Source organism: Petaurus breviceps, unplaced genomic scaffold, assembly GCF_028583685.1.
Source record: "Petaurus breviceps papuanus isolate PSGF00001 unplaced genomic scaffold, PetGlider_PUasm1.0 227, whole genome shotgun sequence".
In the NCBI taxonomy this organism is placed as follows: Eukaryota; Metazoa; Chordata; class Mammalia; order Diprotodontia; family Petauridae; genus Petaurus; species Petaurus breviceps.
This window is the reverse complement of record NW_027185896.1, coordinates 5,941,335-5,962,673: the sequence shown is the minus strand read 5'-3', so window position 1 is coordinate 5,962,673 and position 21,339 is coordinate 5,941,335. Positions and strand designations below refer to the sequence as shown.

General features: G+C 47.4%; 3 protein-coding genes across 3 annotated transcripts in view; 2 read left to right on the top strand and 1 right to left on the bottom strand.

The window, feature by feature from the left end:
• The window catches only part of DNAH1 (dynein axonemal heavy chain 1), a 171,052-nt gene extending 167,341 nt beyond the window's left edge, over nucleotides 1–3,711 (top strand). The window contains exons 76-78 of the mRNA XM_069095561.1: nucleotides 842–1,193; nucleotides 2,345–2,579; nucleotides 3,462–3,711. Coding sequence (XP_068951662.1) covers nucleotides 842–1,193; nucleotides 2,345–2,579; nucleotides 3,462–3,583 — 709 coding nt within the window. The 3' untranslated portion in view covers nucleotides 3,584–3,711. The remainder of the gene's footprint in view (nucleotides 1–841; nucleotides 1,194–2,344; nucleotides 2,580–3,461) is intronic.
• Nucleotides 3,712–4,263: 552 nt separating this feature from the next.
• On the bottom strand, nucleotides 4,264–19,290 carry BAP1 (BRCA1 associated deubiquitinase 1). The gene is made up of 17 exons (XM_069095559.1): nucleotides 19,118–19,290; nucleotides 17,805–17,834; nucleotides 16,931–16,985; nucleotides 15,984–16,116; nucleotides 15,535–15,654; nucleotides 14,867–14,928; nucleotides 14,637–14,779; nucleotides 14,087–14,165; nucleotides 13,593–13,716; nucleotides 12,883–13,030; nucleotides 9,781–9,965; nucleotides 8,929–9,062; nucleotides 7,914–8,392; nucleotides 7,614–7,771; nucleotides 7,317–7,409; nucleotides 7,156–7,228; nucleotides 4,264–6,678 (listed from the first exon to the last, which is right to left on the bottom strand). Exons 1-17 carry the CDS (start codon nucleotides 19,152–19,154, stop codon nucleotides 6,545–6,547), a joined length of 2,187 nt encoding a protein of 728 aa, XP_068951660.1. The 5' UTR covers nucleotides 19,155–19,290; the 3' UTR covers nucleotides 4,264–6,544.
• A 582-nt stretch (nucleotides 19,291–19,872) lies between these two features.
• Nucleotides 19,873–21,339, top strand: part of PHF7 (PHD finger protein 7) — a 45,435-nt gene continuing 43,968 nt past the window's right edge. Inside the window, 1 exon segment of the mRNA XM_069095560.1 lies at nucleotides 19,873–19,940. The gene's annotated coding sequence lies outside the window, so the exon portion shown is untranslated.

Genomic DNA, 21,339 nt, shown 5'->3' with positions numbered 1-21,339 from the left:
GAAGGAAGGAAGGAAGGAAGGAAGGAAGGAAGGAAGGAAGGAAGGAAAGGAAGGAAAGGAAGGGGAAGGGAGGAAGGATGGAAGGGAGGGAAACATGATCCCTCTCAGGCACTCCTGAGAACCTAGGACATGATTTCTTTATGCTCTAGGAAGACAGTTGTTCCTGAAACTGGCTCCATGCCCCTGTCTCCCCACCTCAGAAATAGGCAGCATGGGAGAGGGTGCAGTGAAGAACAGGGGGAGGGCCTACAGAGGAAGGAGTGGGTGTCTAGACCAGACTGGTGTCTAGACCTGCCTGGCAGCCTGATTTGGGTTAATTCCCTTGCCTCAGTTCCCCATCTATAAAATGCATTGTACTTGATCTCTAAGTTATTTTCTGAATTTTTTTTTTAAATCCCTTATAGTCTAAATTCCATATACAAACTAAGTTATGTTTGATTTTTAATTGTAATGGAGGAAACTCAAGGCAACTTCAACCTTGTCTGAATTAATAAAACAGTTATTAAATCAAAACCTCCTTCAACTGAGGTCCATCTACAGCTGCCAAGATCATAAGAAAACCTCTCTTGGCTACCAAAGACTAACCTAAATTCCAGACAGATGCAGGCTGTTTCTGTACCTGCTGAGGCTGAGCAAGCCTGTGAACCATCTCTGTGTGGCCCAGGCAGCATTGCTGTACCCATGGCCTGTCTTGTAAGCCTCTATGAGGAAGGTAAATGACTCTCCATGATTCAGACCTGCTACTAGAGAAACAAGGCCTTGCTGTATGTAGTTGGGGAGGGCATGGCCCCTTCTGGGTCCAAAGGCTATAGGAAACCTTTCCCTATGATCTACCCTTCAGATACAACAAGCTACTTGTCGCGATCACGGTGTCTCTCAAAGATGTGCTCAAGGCATTGAAAGGACTGGTGGTGATGTCCTTGCAGCTGGAGCTTATGTCCACCAGCCTATACAACAATGCTGTGCCAGAGATCTGGAATAGCAAAGCCTACCCTTCACTCAAGCCTCTGTCTTCTTGGGTCATGGACCTGCTGCAGCGGATTGATTTTCTGCAGATGTGGATCCAGAAAGGGATCCCGCCTGTTTTCTGGATCAGCGGCTTCTTCTTCCCACAAGCCTTCCTGACAGGGACCTTGCAGAACTACGCGAGGAAGCGGGTCATCTCCATTGATACCATCTCTTTTGAATTCAAGGTTAGTGAGCAGAACGAATTCTCCCACCAGCCACATCCAAGAATGTCTCACTGTGCACCACCTCTCTTCCAGGAGGTGGGCAATGTGCTTCATCATCGGAATCACGGTTGGTAATTGTGTCCATCATTTCTTGTCTTTCAGAATGTAACTTGTTCAGCTGGTTTTGCTCTGTTCCCTTCCCTGTGGGTCAGTTCACACAATTTGTCTCGGGTTTCTTTAAAACTGTCTTTTCTCACAATAGTATACCATATTTTATTCAGATTTCCCCCAGGGCATCCCCCCGCCTTAGCTTCCAATTCTTTGCTACCACAGAAAGAGCTGCTCTATTTTTCTTCTTTCTCTGGTTTCTTCTTTACATCTTTTTTCTTTCTTTGATCTCTTGGGAGAATAGGCCTTATAGTGGTATGAATCAAAGGGTATGTACAATTTACTGACTGCTGCGGCAGAGTTCCAAATTGTTTTCCAGAAAGGTTTGACTAATGCACAACTTTATCAAGGATGTATTAATGTACCTATTTCCCCAAGTTCCCTCCAACATTTGTCATATTCCTTTTTTGTTAATACCCTGCTTTGGTGGGTATGAGGTGAAACCTCAGAGGCATTTTGAATTTGAGTTTTTCTGTTAGTGACCTAGAGCATTTTTTCATATGGCTTTTCAATAGGTTGGCCTGTTCATATCCTTTGACTATTAAATCAATTGAGGAAGGGTTCTTATTTGCATAAATTTGTTACATGTTTTGGAAATTATACCTTTATCAAAGAAACATTCATTCTGCAAAGATTTTCCCCCCAGTACCCTGTTTCTGAGCGGTAGGGTATAGCACTCAGGTCTTATTGAGGAATCAGGAGTCCGGTAAGTGTTGAAGGAGTGGAGCAAGGCCCACTGGAGAATGGGTGGCAGGAGGTGTGAAGTTCTGTCTTGCCTTCTTAGCCTCAGAGCTTTTTGGCTAGATCTGTCAGGCAATGACCAATCCCAGAATGAACAGACCAGCTATGGAAGCAATGAGATGCCTGCAGGACATAGCTCTCAGCATGGCAGCCAACCCCTGGTCTATCAGGGGTTCTCCCGGGCTCTCCGTTCTATCCCAGGATGCTGTTTAGACAACATCCCATCACCCCCTCACTCCACTGATCTCTCCTCCAAACCCTAGGTAATGGGGAAGTCACTGAGCGAGCTGACCACAAGGCCAGACGTGGGCTGCTTCATCCACGGCCTGTTCCTGGAGGGGGCACGCTGGGACCCTGAGAGATTCTTCCTGGCTGAGTCTCGGCCCAAGGAGCTCTACACAGAGATGGCCGTCATCTGGCTGGTCCCTGTGGCCAACCGCAAACCCCCACTTCGGGGCTTCTATGTATGCCCCATCTACAAGACTCTGACTCGAGCTGGTATGGACTTGTCTTCCACTCCATCTGTCTCACAGAATGAAGCATGTGTGTGTGCATGTGTGTCTGTGTGTTTTGGGGAAGGAGAGACCAGGGGAGAGAATAACAGGGCAGCTTCTTTTGGCTTCTCCACTAAAGCATCCCTGCCTCCTCTTCTGTGCCAAATGATTGGAACATGTCTCTGGGTTTGTGGGGGACCATGACCTGACCTCCCACAGTTCCTAAGACAAGTTATTGGAAGTCTCTCCCCAAGGCCCAGAGACCTTGGCAGTGATTGGGACAAGCCTGTATAGGTAGAGAATGCCTTTGAATGCACTGTGAGTCTGTTGCAAAAGCTTACACTCTCATCTTGAACTTTCTTACTTCACATTCCTATACAGCAATGCTTATGGTACTTTAAGGCTTGCAAAAGTGTCTTGCATACAATTATCCTGAGGGAGATGGTATAAACATTGCCAGGTCTATACAAATGTTAGCCACTATTATCATTATAGATGAAGGACCTGAGACTTTAGGGATCACAGAATTTCATGGCTGAAAGGGGCCCATTTGGGGTCTTGTCCAGTCCCGATTCTATAGGTGAGGTCCCTGAGGCCCAGAGAAGGAAACCCATCTGCCATAGTAAGTAAGCAGCAGTTCTGGGACCCTCTTCTATTAAAAAAAGTCATTTTTCTGTTAGCTATCTCAGAGTTGTCCTCAGGAGATTCTTTAAACCTTAGAGCACTATAGCAGCAACAGCTGAGTGCCAGTCCTACCTACATGGCCTATGGAACCAGGGGTGAGGAGGAAATCTAACAGGAGGCAGGCACCAGGGGTAGCCCCGGGAGCCTGGGAACACTGCCCTGCCCCTTTCACGTGACCTGCTCCTACTGGTGTTTGTTCTAGGTACGCTATCAACCACTGGCCATTCCACCAACTACGTCATAGCTGTGGAGGTCCCCACTGACAAGAGTCAGAGACACTGGATCAAGCGAGGTGTAGCCCTCATCTGTGCTCTAGACTACTAGGGGTATGACGGCCAAGCAGGACTCCACCTGTTCTTGGCCAAGGCTGCAATCCACACCCCCCTTCAGCTGGCCCTCCTAGGAGAGCCCAGACCTGTGTTCTGGGGCAGTGAGGAGCCGGAGGCCCATAAAGGGAATAAAAATTATTTTTGTTAGTGTTGTCTACCTATTTATATTTCAGCCCACCGTGGGTCTCTTTACCAGTCAGAACAGAGGTTACAGAGTGGGGGTTGGTCCCTCTTGAGCCAACCCTTGCCAACAGCTGTGGACCACTGCTGGCTCAGCAGGAAGCTCCCTTCTCTCCCCTCCCTCCAGGTATGCTGTTAGAAGCCTTCTGACCAGCATATTAGTCTGCAGGAAGCGAGAGGTCAGAGGGAGCAGGGCACACTGGCCCCAAGCCTTTTTCCAAATGGAACCCTGAAATGCTAGAACAGGAAGGGACCTTCTTACCAGAAAAAGGAAGTGGAGGCCCAGAGATGATGGGGCTTGTCCAAGGAAGCACAAGACAAGAACCCAGGCCCCACAACTTGCAGTCCAAGGTCTTGCCACTCTTTTAATGGCGCTGCATATATGCTGCCCAAGTCCTGATGCCATAGATAGTGCCCAGAGCAGAGAAAATGCTTGCACAGCACAGTACACGGTTCTTTATTCAGCAAACATCTAGCCAGCCAACACGGAGCATATAAATTACAGGAAAATTTTATTCATTCAGGCAAGTCCGGTATTTACAAGGATAGACAGGCAGAGGGCTAGGAGTGGCCCGAGCCCCAGCCTGCCCAGGTCTCTTATGTACAATAGCTTCAGTTCAGCCTTCCCCAAGATACCTACATATTACTTCAAGTTGATTCCTGTCTCTTTTGAAATTCAGTGCAAGCAGGAGAACAAATTCATCTGCCCCACCACAACTTAAACAGTAATTGTGGTATGTAAAAAAGGGACCTCCACTTTCTCCCAGGGGCCCTTAGGAAAGGAAAAGGCAAGGGGCAGGGGTGGGAAGAGGCAGGTTAGGGGTAGTGACGGCTACCTTATGGTCACAAAGAGGAAGCAGAGACTCTGGAGTGTGTGGAAAGGGCAGAGGTTGGTCCCCAAATGGTCTGACAAAACCTGGCCTCTAAGTCCTCTTGGGGCACAGGATGGCTTAAGCCCAAGTAGAAAATGCCCACATAATGGAAGCATCTCAGGCTGGAGGCCAGCCCTCCCCTACCTTACACTCCTATGCCAGGTCCTAAGCCCTGGGAGGAAAGAGGAATAACGCCCATGCAAAGTTCCCTGTTCCCTCCAATTCTCAGCAGCAAAAGCTGATAAGACACCAACTAACTTCACTCTAGATCCTGAAGCCAGGCAGCTGACGGACCTTCCTATAGTTCAGAGCCTAAGGGCCTTGTTCTCTGGACAGCTAGACCTACCCTCCCTGCAGGATTAGCTGAGAGAGGCTATCTCCATAATACTAGTGGGCATGGTGCATTGTGCTCAGAATCTCACAGAAACCAGTTCAGGTCCCTACTCACTCTGGAAATCGAATACCCCCCTGCACACACAATCCTACTGGAGCCAGCTCAAGGCTAGGAAAGCAACCAAACACTTTAAAAATAAACATTTGCCCAAAAGAAAAAGGCTTTGGGGCACCTTGGCACCATTTGTTTCTGGAGCAACACCTCTCTAACCAACAGATCCGTTCAACCAAACAATATCCAGTGCTACTTCCCAGGGTCTTTACAGGACAAAGTAGCTGGGTCCAAGAAACCTTGGCACCCGCCCTCTTTATCAGTTCCCTCTTCAGGCCAAGCCAGGAAAGGAAGAACAATTTACAGGAATCAAAAGAACTTAAAAACAAACATCCACTCTGTTAGGACTTTAAAAAACCACTCTGTAGGCTACGTGGCTGCTCAGACGATTCAAAACAAAGCTTCTCTATGTGTTCTCACGGACCCAGAGAGTCCTGTCGCTGCCTACCCGCCATACTCATACTGATCCTGAGCAAGCCCTGATTCCTGAGTTTGGAGTTCAAACAGCAGATGTGCAAAAGTGCAGGCCCAACCTCTCCAGGAGATAGTTGGGGGCTCTCGCTGGGAGTGCTTGTGTGGTGCTAGGCTGGGCTCAGAGACTGGGGTGGATGGGGAAACCTGGGCAAGAGCACCTCTGGCCCTGGTCACACACCCAGGAGGTAAGTGGTTGTGACCCTGAAGTTCCAGCTCTGCCCTCCAGCTCCCCGGGCAGGGTCTAGGGGAGAACACACACATACAGAAAACGGATGAGGAAGAAGCCAGGGGAAGGAATGGAGAGCCAGGTCTGGACAAGGCTATGTCCAGGAGGCTGCTATGTAGGAGGCAGTGGTATTCAATACAATGGTGGCAAGATTAGTCAGAACCAAGAAAAAAATAGACATTTCTGATATATAAAATATATATTCTGCTGTCACTGAGGCAAGGAGCCAGGGCCCTGGCTATCAATGGGGTCTGTGTACCCCTCGGGGCAGATGATCCACAGCCAGCTGTGGGTGGGCTCAGATGACAAAGGGAGGGAAAGGGAGTGTTCCCACGGGTAGAGTTCCCACTATACTGACTCCAGCTGCTGCTTCCTGAGGGGTCCCTGCACTGACTTTGCGGCAATCTCTGGCTAATCTGCCCAATGCCCGTCCCCAAAAGGGAACTTAAGCTGCAGACAGACAGGCCAACTGATTTCAGTATCCCCAGGTCAACAGGGAGAGGCTTAGAGGAGGCTGAAAGCCACGTGACCAAGAAGTCCCCCTTATTTCTAAAGGGTCAGCGGGAGGTCTGTAGTGCCACCGACACATGGGAACCTTCGCCTATCCACTGGGGAATGATGTTCCCACTTTAAACTGTACAGTAATACTGGGTCCGAGTGGAGGAGAGTAGGTGGGAGCAGCTCATGGCTGCCTCGCCCTCAGAACGCCCTCTGATTAGGGGAGCACATGGAAAGCCCAGCCCTGGGCCAGGAGGTCCCTCATTGCCGCTTGGCCTTGTAAGGACGGGAGCGTTTCCGTCTGTCAGGCTTCCTCTGTTTGTGCAGCCGGCCAATGCTGACGCCCTGTCGCCGTCGCACAGAGATGTTCTGTTCCACGAGGTTGGCCAGCATGCCTAGGATAAAGGGCACAAGACTGAGTGGGCAGCCTGCGGCCAGCCAAGCACTCTTCAGCTCCCATTACCCAGTCATCTACAGCAGAGGAGCCAAATACATGGTGACCTCCTCAGTGTGGCCCAAACCAGATTAAAATGCAATTGGCAAATATTTAACAGAATAAATAAAAATACAATAGAACCTAGATGATGTTACATTTTACAACTAAGTCAATCTGGTTTGGTGGCCCCTGTTTCTCTTTGAATTTGACAGCATTGATACATCCACAAGAGTGTGAATGTAGGACAGGCCCACCCTGTGTCCCCTACAATCTGCACATACTTCAGAATAACACCAAAAGCATATTTGTTAGGTTTTAGGGACATGGGTTCCTGGGCCTGAGAGAAGAGGCTTCATTTCCATTCCAAAAGGTAGAAGCATCTTCCAATAACAAGCCCCCCAATCCCAACTGCCAGTGGTTAGCACTCCCACCTCACCTTCCTGAGCCAGCATGGAAATGAACGTGCAGATGAACTCATCGTAGTTGTGGGTTCTTCTCTGGTCATCGATCTATGAGGAAAAATAGAAGAGGAGGACAATTGGCAGGCAAACTGACAGCATCAGAAGTCACCCTGCAAGTGCGGTGCAAGCAGCTCACCTTAAATTTTTTCCTCTTCTCTACCTCCTCCTTGAGACAGGCTTCATAGTTTGCAATCTCAGCTTCCACACATTTCAGCAGTGCCAGCAGCTCCTGGCAAGACCAAGTGCTTTGGTGAAGGCAGGAAGGAGATCCCCCACAACATACCATCCTCTGCACCTCCTGACCCCTGCCACCTATTCCAGGTGTGGCCACTGCTGGCACCAGGAGAGGAAGGGAAATGGCAACCCTGCCTGGCCCTGAGAAAGGTTCCCACAACCCCAGGTAAAGAGAAAGAGGACCCAAGTGGAGACTCACTTTGGGGGAATACTTCTCCCCACACAGCTGCTCAGTGGGCCGGTTCAGGGCGACTTTTTCTCTGTCACTTGGTTCAGGGGCCTCCTTCTCCTCCAGGGCGACACTGATCTGGGCAGTCTGGCTCTGTCTGACAGGCAGTGATGAGCCTTTGCCACCTTCTAAGAGGAGCACACACACAAGAAAGAGCTAAAAGCAGGGCAAACTTCTCAGGTGCCAAGGACTGTAATCCTCCCAAACCTTCTACTGATTGACTGCTTAGGTCCAACTTCTGCTGGTCCCATCTCCCAACCCTTCCCTCACCTGTGATGGTGAGAGGGCACAGCACCCCATCCTCAGAGAGATGGAGAAGGCCCGTGCTGATGACAGGTCCCAAATCTCGCACAGCCCGGTTGTAGCGCATACAGTCCACTCGCAACAACCCATCGTCCTCCCCAAAAAGCACCTTGGAGATGTGGGAGGTGACAGGACTGGATGGGCGGGTGGGGTTGGCAGAGCGGATGGGTGACCGCAGCGGTGAGTTGAAGGCGCTCCCAATCTCCGAAGCTGTGTCGGTACTCTCGTTGCTGGGAGTGGGTGAAGGCTGAGAGTGAGAGGGCATGGCCACAGCTGGGCTCCCAGCACCACCACTGGTCTTGATGGACAGAGGGATAGAGAGGTCTTTCTGGGATTCCTTGAGCTTTTCGGTCAGCACATTGATGGTGTTGGGCTGCAGGACACAGAGCTGCCCATCGGAGGGGGCAGCCAAGGACTCCTGCTTGACCTGCCCTTTCCGCTTGTACCTGTTCAAGCCCAGAGATGGAAGGTGAGCCTAGGGAGAAGAGTAAACCTAGCTCCTTGAAGCACTTCCCAGGTTGTCTGACCACTTAGCTGTCTGAATGGCAGGCTCCAGAAAGACCCTCCCCAAATCCCAAGTAGTAAATCCATAGCTTTTAAGGAAGAAGAAGCACAAGAGAGTAGCTTGGGTCCTGAGATTGTAATCAAGAACTCTGACTGACACTGACCTCTACAGGCCTTAGAGAGCTCCCTGTATGGTCTAAGTCATAAGACTACTGAGTCATAAGATGGGTTTTGATCTACAATCACATGCCCTGCATGTACTCAAGGAAGGAAGAACAGCTGACTTCTTTACACCTTCAGTCTTGGCACAAATAGGACACATGGATGCTAAGGTTATGTGGTGTGGCATGGCTACTCTCCAATAGCCCATTCTCAGGGGTGGCAGCCCCACATTCTCTCCAGGACACTGGTCAATAACAGACAGAAAGAAAAGGGCAGGGGTTTTCAGTATTTCAGCCCCTTGGGAAAAAGCAGCTACCTGATGGCAGAATTTGTGTTCCGAACATCTTCTTCCTCATCATCATCATAGTCTTCCTCATCATCTGAGTACTGTTGTGGTGGACGAACTGGGACCCGACTGCGGCCTACACCTGCTGCCAGGTCTTCTTCTTCCTAGAGGATACAATCCCAGGACCAGATGAAAGGGTGGGCAAAGCCAAGCTGGGAGCCTGACAGCTTAAAAGACAGGCTACATGTGCTGCTCCTTGGCCATCCATTCCCTAGACCATGCCAGGAGCAGATGCTCCTTTGGTGTGAGGTCTGTACCATACAGCCCTTCTAAGGAAACAGAATATCCAAAGACTCTGCCTTAGTTTCCACTGGCATTTAAGGCCCCTAATCAAGAATATATCCCATATTCTTAGTTAAGGTCAAAATTCTGGAACCAACCAAATGATCAGGAATTAGGGAAAACTTGGATTTCCAGAAATTCTTCTGAACTCCTGAGGTTCTTTAGTGGACCAAAGACTCTCAACAGCAGTTTAAGAAAAATTTTATGCCCAAAAATAGGAAGGGGCAGCTAGGTGGTGCAGTGAGTAAAGCACCAGCCCCAGCGTCGGGAGGACCCGAGTTCAGTTCCACCCTCAAACACGTAACAACCACACAAAAAAAACTAGCCAAGTAACCTTGGGCAAGTTACTTAACCCCAACTGCCCTCCAGAAGGCAAAAAAAAAATATTTATAAAAAAAACAGGATGACAAGATACTCTCAGATAGCTACCAAATCCCAGGGTTAGTGCTCAAAACACTTTATAATCAGTACCAAGGACATCTATCTGTGGCACTAAATGTCAGACTAGAAATGGGAACCTGTTCAGTCCTCAGCACTTACTTGCATGGGAGACTTGGCATAGTTGTGGTTGTCCAGGAAAGCTGGTAGCCGCTGAACAATTGGACTGGGGTTTGATGGAACCCCATTGAGGCTGTTGACTGGAGGCTTCACCATGAGCTTGGGTTTGCTGGGTGGGCTATGTGTGGAGGCTGGCTGGCAAGGTCCCGCCACCTCTTCAGGTCCGTCTTAAAGAAAGGAAAAAGAATATGAATAATGTCTTCAGAACCAGGTACAGGAGGTACTGGTAGGAAGAAAGGGGGAACAGTATTTCCAGATCTCAAACTATATATTAAGGTGGCAGTTATCAAAACTCCCTGGTATTGGTTAAAAAACAGAGGCAGAAAAAGATTAGATAAGGGAAAATCAGAAACAATGGAACTCACTGTTTGAGTGTTTGGTAAAGCAGAAATCAAAAACTAAGGGGCGGCTAGGTGGTACAGTGAATAGAGCACCTGCCCTGGAGTCAGGAGGACCTGAGTTCAAGTCTGGCCTCAGACACTCAACACAAAACTAGCCGTGTGACCTTGGGCAAGTCACTTAACCCCGATTGTCCTCCCAAAAAAAAAGCAAAAAAAAAAAAAAAAAAAAAAAAACTACTTAGGAAATCACTCCAAAATTGAAAAAAAAAAAAAAACAAAACCTGTAAAGTACTATGTTAGAAATTAGGCTTAAATGAATATTTATACCATATTCCACAACACATTCGAAAGGGATACATGACCTTAGTGTTAAGAGAAGCAGATCATATACCTCTCATAGATATAAGGTAGGAGATGCAGTTTTTTTTTTTGAGGGGGGGAAGGCAGGGCAATTGGGGTTAAGTGAATTACCCAAGGTCATACAGCTAGTAAGTGACAAGTGTCTGAGGCTGGATTTGACCTCAGGTCCTCCTGACTCCAGGGCTAGTGCTCTATTCACTGCACCACCTAGCTGCCCCACAACAGATATATTCTTAAGCAAATGAGATAGAGGCAATTACAAACGATAAATGAGATAATTTTCATTACTTGAAACTGAAAAGCTTCTGCAAAGGCACCATCAGTGCACCTAGAATAAGACAGGAGTGGGGGAAAAAACCTTTGTATCAAATTTCTCTAATATGGGTTTAGTATCCAAGACATAAATAATTCATAGATATATATGACCAAAATCCATTCCCTGATAGTCAAAGGACACAGTTTTTGAAAGAACTGCAAACTATTCACAATCACATGAAAGAAACCTTCAAATTACTAATAAGAGAAATTAAAATCAAAACAATCCCAAGGTTTTACTTCACATCCTGCAAATTGGCAAATGATAAAAAAAGTCAATATTGGAGGAATAGTCAATGTTGGAGGGGTTTTGGGAAAATAGGCACTGTGGTGCATTGCTGGTGGAGCTGTGAATCAGTATAACTATTTTGGAAAGCAATCTGGAATCACACAAATATAATTACTAAAATGTCATACCCTCTAACCCAGAGATTCCATTACTGGGCTTATGGAAGGAGGTCACTGATAAGAAGAAAGTCTCCCTGTATACCAAAATGTTTATAGCAGCACTTTTTGTGATGACAAAGAACTGGAAATACAGTAGATGCCCAATGATTAAGGAATAGCTAAGCAAACCGTGGTACATAAATACAACAGAATATTACTGTGCTGTAGGAAATGATGAATGTGATGAACACAGAGAAATAAGGAAATATCTACATGAACTAATGCAGAGTGAAGTAAGCAGAGACAACAGACCAATATACACACAATGACTCCAAAAAAAAAAAAAAAATGCATGTAAAAAAACCACCACACACCAAAAAGTCAGAAGTGACTGATGCAAAATTATAAAGAACACGCAGTACTTGAAGGAAGAGCTGTGAGCAGACAGTTCCAGCCCTCCCCCGTGCAGAGGTGAAGGGCCCACCAGGGCTGCTGAGGGCACACGTTTTCAGACCTCCTGATGTACTGATCAGTTATGCTGATCTTTTCCCCTCCTTTTTTGTCTTAAAAAGCAACCTATTTATTATATAGGATGGTTCTCTGGGAGGGAGAAGCTAGGGCCATATTTTTAAAAGGCAATAAAAATGTCTTAAGAATTTAAGAAAAAAAAAAAAACAGGTCCGTGCTCCCTCTTCCCTTCTAACACTTCCTAACACAATTAGCCCCTGTTACTTCCTCCCACCTTCTGTACCGAGCTACCACAACTATCCCTTAAAACATAGGACAGCAATCTCTATGCTTTTGAGAAATTCCTGGATAGCTCAGACAGGTCAGAATAAAAGGGAAATAAGGAAAAAAGAACAGGAGGAGAAGGGAAAAAGGAAAAAAAAGCAAAGGAACAAAAGAAAGGAGGAAGTTTATGTGGTGTGAGGGACACAGAGGGATAAGAGTGTACAGGCTGCTAAGTATTTGTCACATCCTTTATGTTGATCACTCATTTCTAGAAGATTCTAAACCAAGAATGCAGGTGTCTCCCAATCTTCTTCCACAATTCTCCATGGGAAAGAGAAAGGCTGCAAGGAGGAGCCAGCCCAGGGCTTTTTTTTATCTAGGACCTACAGCAGGCATTCAGTGTGCTATATGCTTCTAAGTCATTGGCTCAGATTTAGAACCAGAAGGTACCTTATGTGCTACTGAATCCAACTCCATTTTACAGATGAGGAAATAAGGCCCAGAGAAATTTAAATGCCCAGGGCCACACTACTGCTAAGTGCCTGAAGCAAGATTTGAACTCTGACTCCAAATTCTGTATTCCTCTTCCACGCTACCATGTTGCCTTTCCATCAGAGCACCTAAATCCCTATATACAAGGGTTCCCTAACCTGGAATTCATGAACTTTGTTATTGTTGTTTTTAATGTTCTGATTAACTACACATAATTAGTTTCCTTTGCAATTTTACGTATTATATTTTATGCATTTAAAAACATTATTTTGAGATGGGGTCCACAGGCTTCACTACATTGCCCAAGGCGTCCATCACATCAAAAAGGTTAAGAATTCTATACCAACTCTAAAGCAGTCAATTCCATGCCAAATCCAATCTAGCTGAACCCCCTCCCAAAAAAGGAGTTAAGCTATATTCATGCCTCCTGGGATCCTGTCACTCAGGCATCTCATACCTGTTTGGGAACCCTCAGAGGCCAGTGGGGTCTTGCTTGTTTCAAGCACCAGAGAGGGCTTGCAGGAGGCCGGCTTGGAGTCCTCAGGGGGCTGAGACTCTTGGGACTTCTGAGTTTGAATCAGTTCTGGCTGAGTCACTCGGATCAGCTGAAACCAGAATAAGGAGGGCACTGAACAATGGAACTAGCAGAACCCTATACTGGCAAGGACACAGACCCACTGGACTGTGCCCTCTCACTGTTCCTGCTGAGTATGACATAGGGGAACAGTGCAGCCAGTGGTTACCTAATCGTGACACCATGAAATGGGAAGACTAATGATATCATTTTAGCAGCCAGTCCTCAACCCAACTTAAATCTTTCTCATTCTCAAGCAAGTCAGAAAGAGGTAAGGAAATATCCAAGGCTAAGGGGAGGAAGAGGAAGAATAGAGATAAGAGCATAGAAAATTCACCAGTTATCTTAGTCCCCAAATAAAAGCTTGAAATAGGCTGCTTGAAAAAAGAAAACTGTACAAGGATGTTAAATTAGAAGAGAAAGAACACATGCACAGAAAGAGGGCATGAAAAGAGAATGAACAGAAACCTCTCCAGGTGTGGCTCTTAAGAAAACAGGGAGAGATTAAGAGTCCCAAGAAACAAGACAAATGCCACAGGCTAATTCAGTCTATTCCCAACAGCAGGGATAGGCTGGAGTGTGGCCTTCCCTACCTGCTGCAAGGCTTCCAACACCGTCTGGCGGTTCATCTTCAGGACGTGCAGCTTAGACTCATACTTGATCCTGCGGTCGGGCACTACCGCCATCAGGTTAAATCGGATGTCATGATATGGCTCCCTGTGGTCACACCCACCGGTCACCTGAGCTTCAGGTCTTCTGCAGCCACCCCACCCTCTGTGCCCCTTCCCCTCAGTCAGATGACCAATACAAATTATTCCATGCCAGAAACTTTAAAAGCAGTGTCTTAGGATCAGCCAATAATTAACAGACATTATGTCTTGATATAAGGCAAAAAAGCAAGCCAGTTTATCAACCATAATGGTTTGGTTTTTTTTTTACACTCTCACCCAATCCTTTAGAATTCCATAATTATCTATGGGAAAGAGAAAGGCTGGAGACATCCATGTAGCCCACCCATGGGCACTAAGGAACAAAGCTGCCATCAAACTTCCCAGTGCTAGGCCCACCCACAAGTCTGGGCAGTTACCCTGCTGTGGCTAGGCCAATCCGTTCCATGATGACTCGACGGGCTTTATCTGTCCACTCTTCATCTTCCCCCCAGGGCCCTGGGAAGAATAAGGAAGGGAGAAAGAGGGTAAAACTCCAAGGCTGACAACGTTGTAAAGTAGTAAAGACAGAAACCAAGAGGGCTGGGGGGAGTATTGGGCCACTGCTAATGAAGGATGCCTATGGACAGAATTAAGACATTCTCAAGAACTAACTTGTCACATGATAAGAAGCTCTGCAAGTAGACCTGGCTGGTTTACCATCAAAGACTGTAGTTATAATAATGTGGTTAGCTATTTTTGGAGAAGAGTATATTCTTCTCTGATCAACTGAATAACTTTACTACTGAATGTGTAACCATATCACCAATTCTGGAATCTAGAATAAGTGAGAAATGAAATTGAAACCAAAGGCCTGACAAATTTATGATAGTCAAAAACCAAAGAAATATACTCAGGCTGTCTAACCCCAGCAGGAAATATCAGCACCTAGATCTCCCTGTCCAAAGGAACTCAAAGCATGTATCCTACCATGGTCTATGGGGTACACTTTCAGTCCATCTAGTTCAAAGAGACGGCCCTTAATGGGGACATAACTGACAAAGTGGAATGCCTCCATTGTCCGCACAGCACTGATCCCATTCTGTTTTTCTGGCAGGTGTCGTGGCTCAGGCCTGCAGAGGAGATGGGTTCAGAAGGTTGATTAAGGAGACTCTTTCCCCTCCTGGTGACTATTTTGTCCCTTATCCCATTACACACACCTCGCATGGCTGTTATGTGCTTTGGCCAGCTCTGGAGCATTCCCAATGGCATATCCCTTGCTCTAGAAAGAGAGTAAATAGGGGCAGTTAAATGGTGCTGTGAATAGAGCACTGGCCCTGAGTCAGGAGGACCTAAGGCCAAATCTGGCCTCAGACACTTGACATATTTACTAGCTGTATGACCTTGGGGCAAGTCACAACCCCAATTGTCTTACTTTCCCCCCTCCAAAAAAAAAAGAAAGTAAATAATCTTATGTCATAGTCTCTATGTAGAAAAGAGGTAGAAATACTAATGATATAGACTAAGGCAAGAGTGACAAACCCATTGGAGGCTAGAGTCAGAAGACCTCAATTATAGCTAAGCACCTTACTCATTATGTGGCTTTAGACAAGCACTGCTTAACTTCTTGTTTGTAAAATGTGCATGACCACCATACACTATACTTGATTCACAAGGTTGCCTGGGGAATCAAGGACCAAATAACGTGAAAAGTTAAAAATCACCATATCCATTTCTAATATGAAGAAACTTCACTCTTTTCAGAGAAAAGCAGAGGCGTAGCCCCTGGCTGAGGTCCAAGTCCTGGTTAGGCACTGGATACAGGTCAATCCTGTCCTCAAAGAATGGGCATAGCAGCTCTGTCAGGTACCCAGGGCCCTCCACATACCTCTGGACTGAAGCCCGTGGTGAAATCCTTCATGCGGCTCAGTGTTGGGCCCAGGTCCACATTGCTACAGTTCAGAAGGACACTCAGTAAGGCATGAGTGGCACAGGAGTTGGGAATTAGCTGCAGAATCAAGAACAAGCACTTTTATCCATGGTATGCAGTTTGTTCCAACCTCCCCCAAACATACAGCAATGTAGCATTATTGATAAATCTGGCATACAGAAAAAGGTAGTGTGTGCTCTAGTCAACTAATCTACTCAGAATTTCTTGATTCTCAGGCCCAATCGAAGAGGAGAAATCCTCTTGGTCAGAGTGTTCACATAATACCCACCCCTGGATTTTGTTTATTTTCTCTTAAAGCAGAGGCACTAACAATTCCCTAGTGCTAACCTATCCTGTGGCCCTTCAGCACAAAAACTCTTCCATCAGAACACAGGAAACCAAATAACCTGATGGGCGAAGAACATGTTATTCACAATGTCATCATCGATCACAGAAGTCTCGTCCACCAGGGTAGAGACCTTGCGTCGTGACCGACGTTCTTCGATCCATTTGAAGAGGAAGATGAAGCCATATACTGGCCTGGAGGAAGAAAGAAAAGGAGCTATCAAATATGTTTGACTAAGGCTCCCCTTTCTACCATTTTTCTTTTCTTCTTATTCCCCTTAAACTGCTTTACCACTCAAGCAAAGAAGAGAGACTCCAAAACTGGTACCCTGTGCTAATCTATGGGGAAGACCACCAACTCAGCTTAAAGCAGCACTAAGTATATGTATACCTTAGAGATATACCACAGCCTCTGTTTGATCTTTGACCTTAGAATTACAAGGAAGGCACCCACACCCCCTTCCCCAACCAGAATGTCATAATTCTATGCCAACAAAAAAGGGGAAAAGTAACTCATTGACCAGAGGACCATCTTGGAAGAGTGAAAGCACCAGGATAAAAGCAAAGACAGAAATGTATAAAAGTTCTATTCCAATACGAAGTTAAACCAGCACCTCTCCTTTCACTAGACCCCAGCATAACACCCCAAAGTAATAAAAACAAGTCCACACTCAAACCAACTCCTTTTTTCCGTAGGGAGAGACTTTTAGCATCACTCCCATGATCCATTTTCTGATATTATAGGAGTTAACTCCTATTATTACAAGGGTTTCTATTCTGGGGCTGAAAAAAAGCATCCAGGCAAAGCCTTAGCGTCTCAGACAATAAAACACTTAGCACTATGAGGGAAGTCAGCCACTCAAGACTGGGCCCTCTTGAAGAATTCCCTACCAAAGGATTCTAGAACTTTCAAAATCCCTTCAATGAGATATAATCAGAAGAACTGACTTAATAGACACTTTCTCAAACTATCTTAGGCCAATGACAGTCTAACAGAGAAATAACTTACCCTTGGCATTTGCTCTGAAGATCATAGATCTCCTCAACTTGGACCCCTTTAACACCTATAGAATACCACAAACATTTATTGTACAACTTCTGTGTTAAGTGCTAGAGATACAAATTTCACTAATACAGAGCTTACAATCTAAGGGGACAAAGGGGGAATAGAAAGGGAAACGTATATACAAATAACTGGTAAAAACGACAGAGCTAAATAGAATGCTGACATCTGAAGAGGGCAAGATCCTTTTAAAGTACATGGGAGGGAGTTGCGGAGTGGCTAAGGTTCGTGGAAAAGGTAGTACTTGAGAAAGTTTTGACTTTAGAGATATATTTCCCAGGCATGGGGGATAGCAAAGCCAAGGCATCAAAAACAGTAGAGAAAAGCACAAAAGTCCATGAAAAACAGTTTACTTGAATGAGATTATATGCTATGATTGTAGAAAAGCCTACTGGGGCTAGTTTGAGGCAGGCCTTGAATGACAGGATAAGGAGTTTTTAATTTATGTGCAAGACAAAGGGAAGCCACTCACAGTTTAGTAATAGAAAAATGACAGAATAGAAAATTAAGGAGATTACTAAAGCAATGGTGTGAGGGATGGCCTGGAAGGAAGACAGAATAGAAGCACAAAAACCATTTAGGAGTCTATTACAAGTTAGTCTACATGACAGTTAATAAGGTTCTTCTCATCTAGGTTAGTTGAAAGTAAGTGAAAAAGGGGATGGGCATAAGAGATTTTGCAGAGATAGAACTGACAGGATCTGATGACTGATCATGAAGGAGTGATCAGAATCAAAGAAGGAAAAAAAGGAGTTACTTGTAGATCAAGGACAAAAACATTATAAGAACCACCTCATCTTAGTGGAAGCTTCATACTTACCAAAATCTTCTACCAACAGGGTGAAAAGGCCTGAGTTGGAAAGGATAAGAAAAGGAAGGAGACAGCAGAGGGAGAAAGAAAAGTCATCATCTTATGATCAAAACTGTATGAACTATTGGTAAAAGGAAGATAGTCATGACCCCCATTCCCTCCAGCTACAGGTCTCTGTGATATTTCCCATATGTCTTCTTTTGTAGTACACAGTCTGCCACACCTCCCCCCCCCAACTCCTTTCCTTAAGCCCTGAATTTAGGAACACATGAATTCAAATTTGGTCTGAGATAGGAGTTGTTGTGCCCTTGGACAAGTCACTTAAACTGTTTGCCTCAGTTTCCTCAACTGTAAAATGGGATGTTCACAGCAACTACCTCTCGGAGTTGCTGTGATCAAATGAGATATTTGCAGAGCATTTAGCACGGTGCCTGGCACATACTAGGTGCTGTCAATGCTAGCTATTATCACTACTTACCCTCTGCTACTCATATACCCCTCACTTCTCTCAATACCAGTGGCTGAACCCTCACATCTATCTTCTCTGAGAACCGATATCCAGAACAAGAATATCCGCGTACCACACTTAATGAGTAATCATTCACCTGGAAACCAAGTACCCCAGCCCCCGCTCAAAGCGCACGCCTCCTGCCCCGGGATTCCCGTGTCTTGCCTGGGAGCCGCACAGCCAACAAGCTGCCCCGAAGCCGCAGCAGAGGCCTCCCTGAGACAGGCCTGGCCACTGCGGCGGGGGGGGGGGGGGGGTGCCCTGAGCCTTAGAGCTGGGCCTGGCCCGGCGGGGAGGCAGAGCTAGGAACAGCAGCAGCAATTCGCTGCGGGCCGGACTAACGAGCCATCAGTAAGGAGAACGCAGGGGAGTTGTCCCAAAGCCCAATCACCACTTGTTGGGATTTCTGCACAAGCGCTTCCCGCACACGTTCGGGGGGAGCCCGGATCAGAGCTGGAAGCGCTCAGCATTCCTCCAGGCCAGCTCATTTTACAGAGAAAGCTAAGGCCCAGAGAGGCCGAGAGCACCGAGCTGGGATCTGAAGCCCGCTCCTCCGGCTGCGCCCCACCGCCTCCTGCCGTGACCTCGGAAGTCCCCTCAGTCATTCCACAACGCGCCCGGCCACCAGGGTCCCCCGAGCCCCGGCGCCCGGTCCAGCTCCGAGCCGCCCAGATCGGCCGGAGGAAGCGAGAACGGACCTTATTTATTTACACTCTTCCCTAGCCCCCTTCCCCACCCCCATTCCGGGTCCTCCCAGAAAACCTTTCCTCCCCCTCCCCCCGCCCGGCCCCGCCCCCCCTTTCTTGCCGCTCACCTGGGTCGCTCTCCAGCTCCAACCAGCCTTTATTCATCTTCCCCTGGAACGGCCCCTCAGCGCCATGTCCAAGCTCCGCCGCCGCCCCTGAGAGCCCCGCACTCAAGGAAGCCCGGCCGGCACCGGGCCCCCACTCTCAGACGCCCAGACAACGGGCCGGAGAGCCGCGTCACCCGCGCGCGACGCGACGCGGCGGTTGTGACGTCACCAAAAAAGCGCCGACGCGCTCTGTCCAATTCCTCCAATCCTGTTCTCTTAAGAGGACGCTGGAAGGTAGGTGGGCGGGCGGGCCCGAGGGGGCGCTGCGCGGACCCGCGACGGCAGGACGTGCTCGCCGCCGCCGTCGGCGCCCTCGACACCTTTCTCGGAGGGACCTTGGGGGAGTCGCCCCGCCTCTGTCTCAGCCCCGCCCTTCCCCCCCCCTTCCTCCTGTGGGGTGGTGGGGCGGTGGGGTGGAGGCGCGCGGTCGCTGCGCGTGCCCGCTGGCCTACACTCGCCGCCGTTACTGGCAGTTGAGGGAACTCATGGACCCGCCCTTGGTCGCTCCGCTTCCCAGCCTCCGCCCCCCCGAAAGGCGGGGCCGGGACAAAGCGGGCTCGCGGCAGTTACTGGCCGTTGACTGACCCGCCGCCCGCCCTATCGGCCTTCCCTCCTCTCCCTCCTTTCCTCCTGCTCTCGGGCGGCCTGGCGGCTGGGCCGCTGCGGGCTGGGGCCGAGGCGCGACGGGCCGGGGTTGGGCCCCTGGCGGGCAGGCGCGAGACGCGGCAGGGGTCTGGAACAGCCCGTGCCCGGGAGGCAGCGAGGCCCTTCCCGGCCCTCGCAGGTAGATGGAGCTCCCCCCCCAGCCGGGGCCGAGGTGGGGGGGGAGCAGGACTGCTGAAGGCGGAGGAGACACGTGCGCGAGTGTGTGTGTGTTGCCTTGTCTTGAATGTGTCAGAGGTCGGACTTGAACCCAAGTCTTCTAGACTCCTAGACATTTCTCTATCCTAGGAGAAACAAAGGAAAGTAGATGCCTTTATAGAAAGGCGGTTCTGCCTGTGAATAAGGGCGGGGAAGACAGGCCAGAAACTAGAGTTGGTTAAACTCCCCTATGTGACCCGGTACCGGCACCGTGCTGAGCGCCCGGAGTACAAACACAAGCCCCTGCCCCCAAGGAGCTTACTTTCTAAAAGCAGTAGTAGTTGAAGGTAGTTGGAGAAAACAGTCTAAAAAATTAGTTCTTTCTCCCTACCACCACCCCCTTCTTACAGTTATTGGCCCTCGGGGGAGCCTGGGATATTTTGTTAGATTTTGCCCAAATAATAGAAAAATGGACATTTCTGTGCGCTTTGCTGATTAGCATGTAATGGTAATTATGGGATTTGCCTAAAGAGATACCAGATACTTTGGAGATAAGCCATTTGTATAAAAAGACTAGCGATTTTTCTGTCAAACTTTTTGTTATTAAAAAAAACTAGGCTTTTTGGGGTTTTTTGTAAGGCCATTTCAAGGAAAGAGCTTCAGCTCAAGGAGGATGGGGGTATAACTTTTCAGTTTAGAAATTTTAGCAGCTGAAAGAATTCTTTAAAAAGCATATCCAAAAGTTTTTGGATATTTATGTCATCTTCTGACACTCTCAGTGCACAACTGATTCTTTCCAAATACAAAAGATGTTGGTCCAGCTATGCAGACAAGTAAAATTTAAGGTTTTGAGTTAACTGGTACAGATGCACCCCAACAATTGTGTGCCTCTCACCCACGACTTGAGTTCTTCTAAACAAGCTTCCATCCATAAGCAGAACCTGGATATCTTACTGGCTCCAGTTCTTAATAAGCATTTTTCTCTCTCATGTTACAATTTTCCAATTTGTTGAGAAATGTAAAGTCTATGCTCAGCCTTTCTGTATGTTACTTGTGCTCTTCAGGGGTGGGCAGAGGAGATAATTGTGTAAGAATATGAAAACATGTCAGAAAAGAACAGCCTGAATAAAATGGCTTTGGTCTTCATTGGAGCAAATGTGATTAAGTTATGCTGGTATTTGGGTAGGAATGCTGATAATTGCACAGTTACAACTTTCCCAGAGAAGAGAATATTTACTTAGAATGTAGTCAAAGAAGTGTTATAACATAATACCTCTCTCTAGCCACAGCAGGGACACTACACAGAAAGGAGGACTTGATTTCCCCTTTCCCCTACTGTTTTTTTTTTAGCTTTTTGGAAGGCAATTGGGGTTAAGTAACTT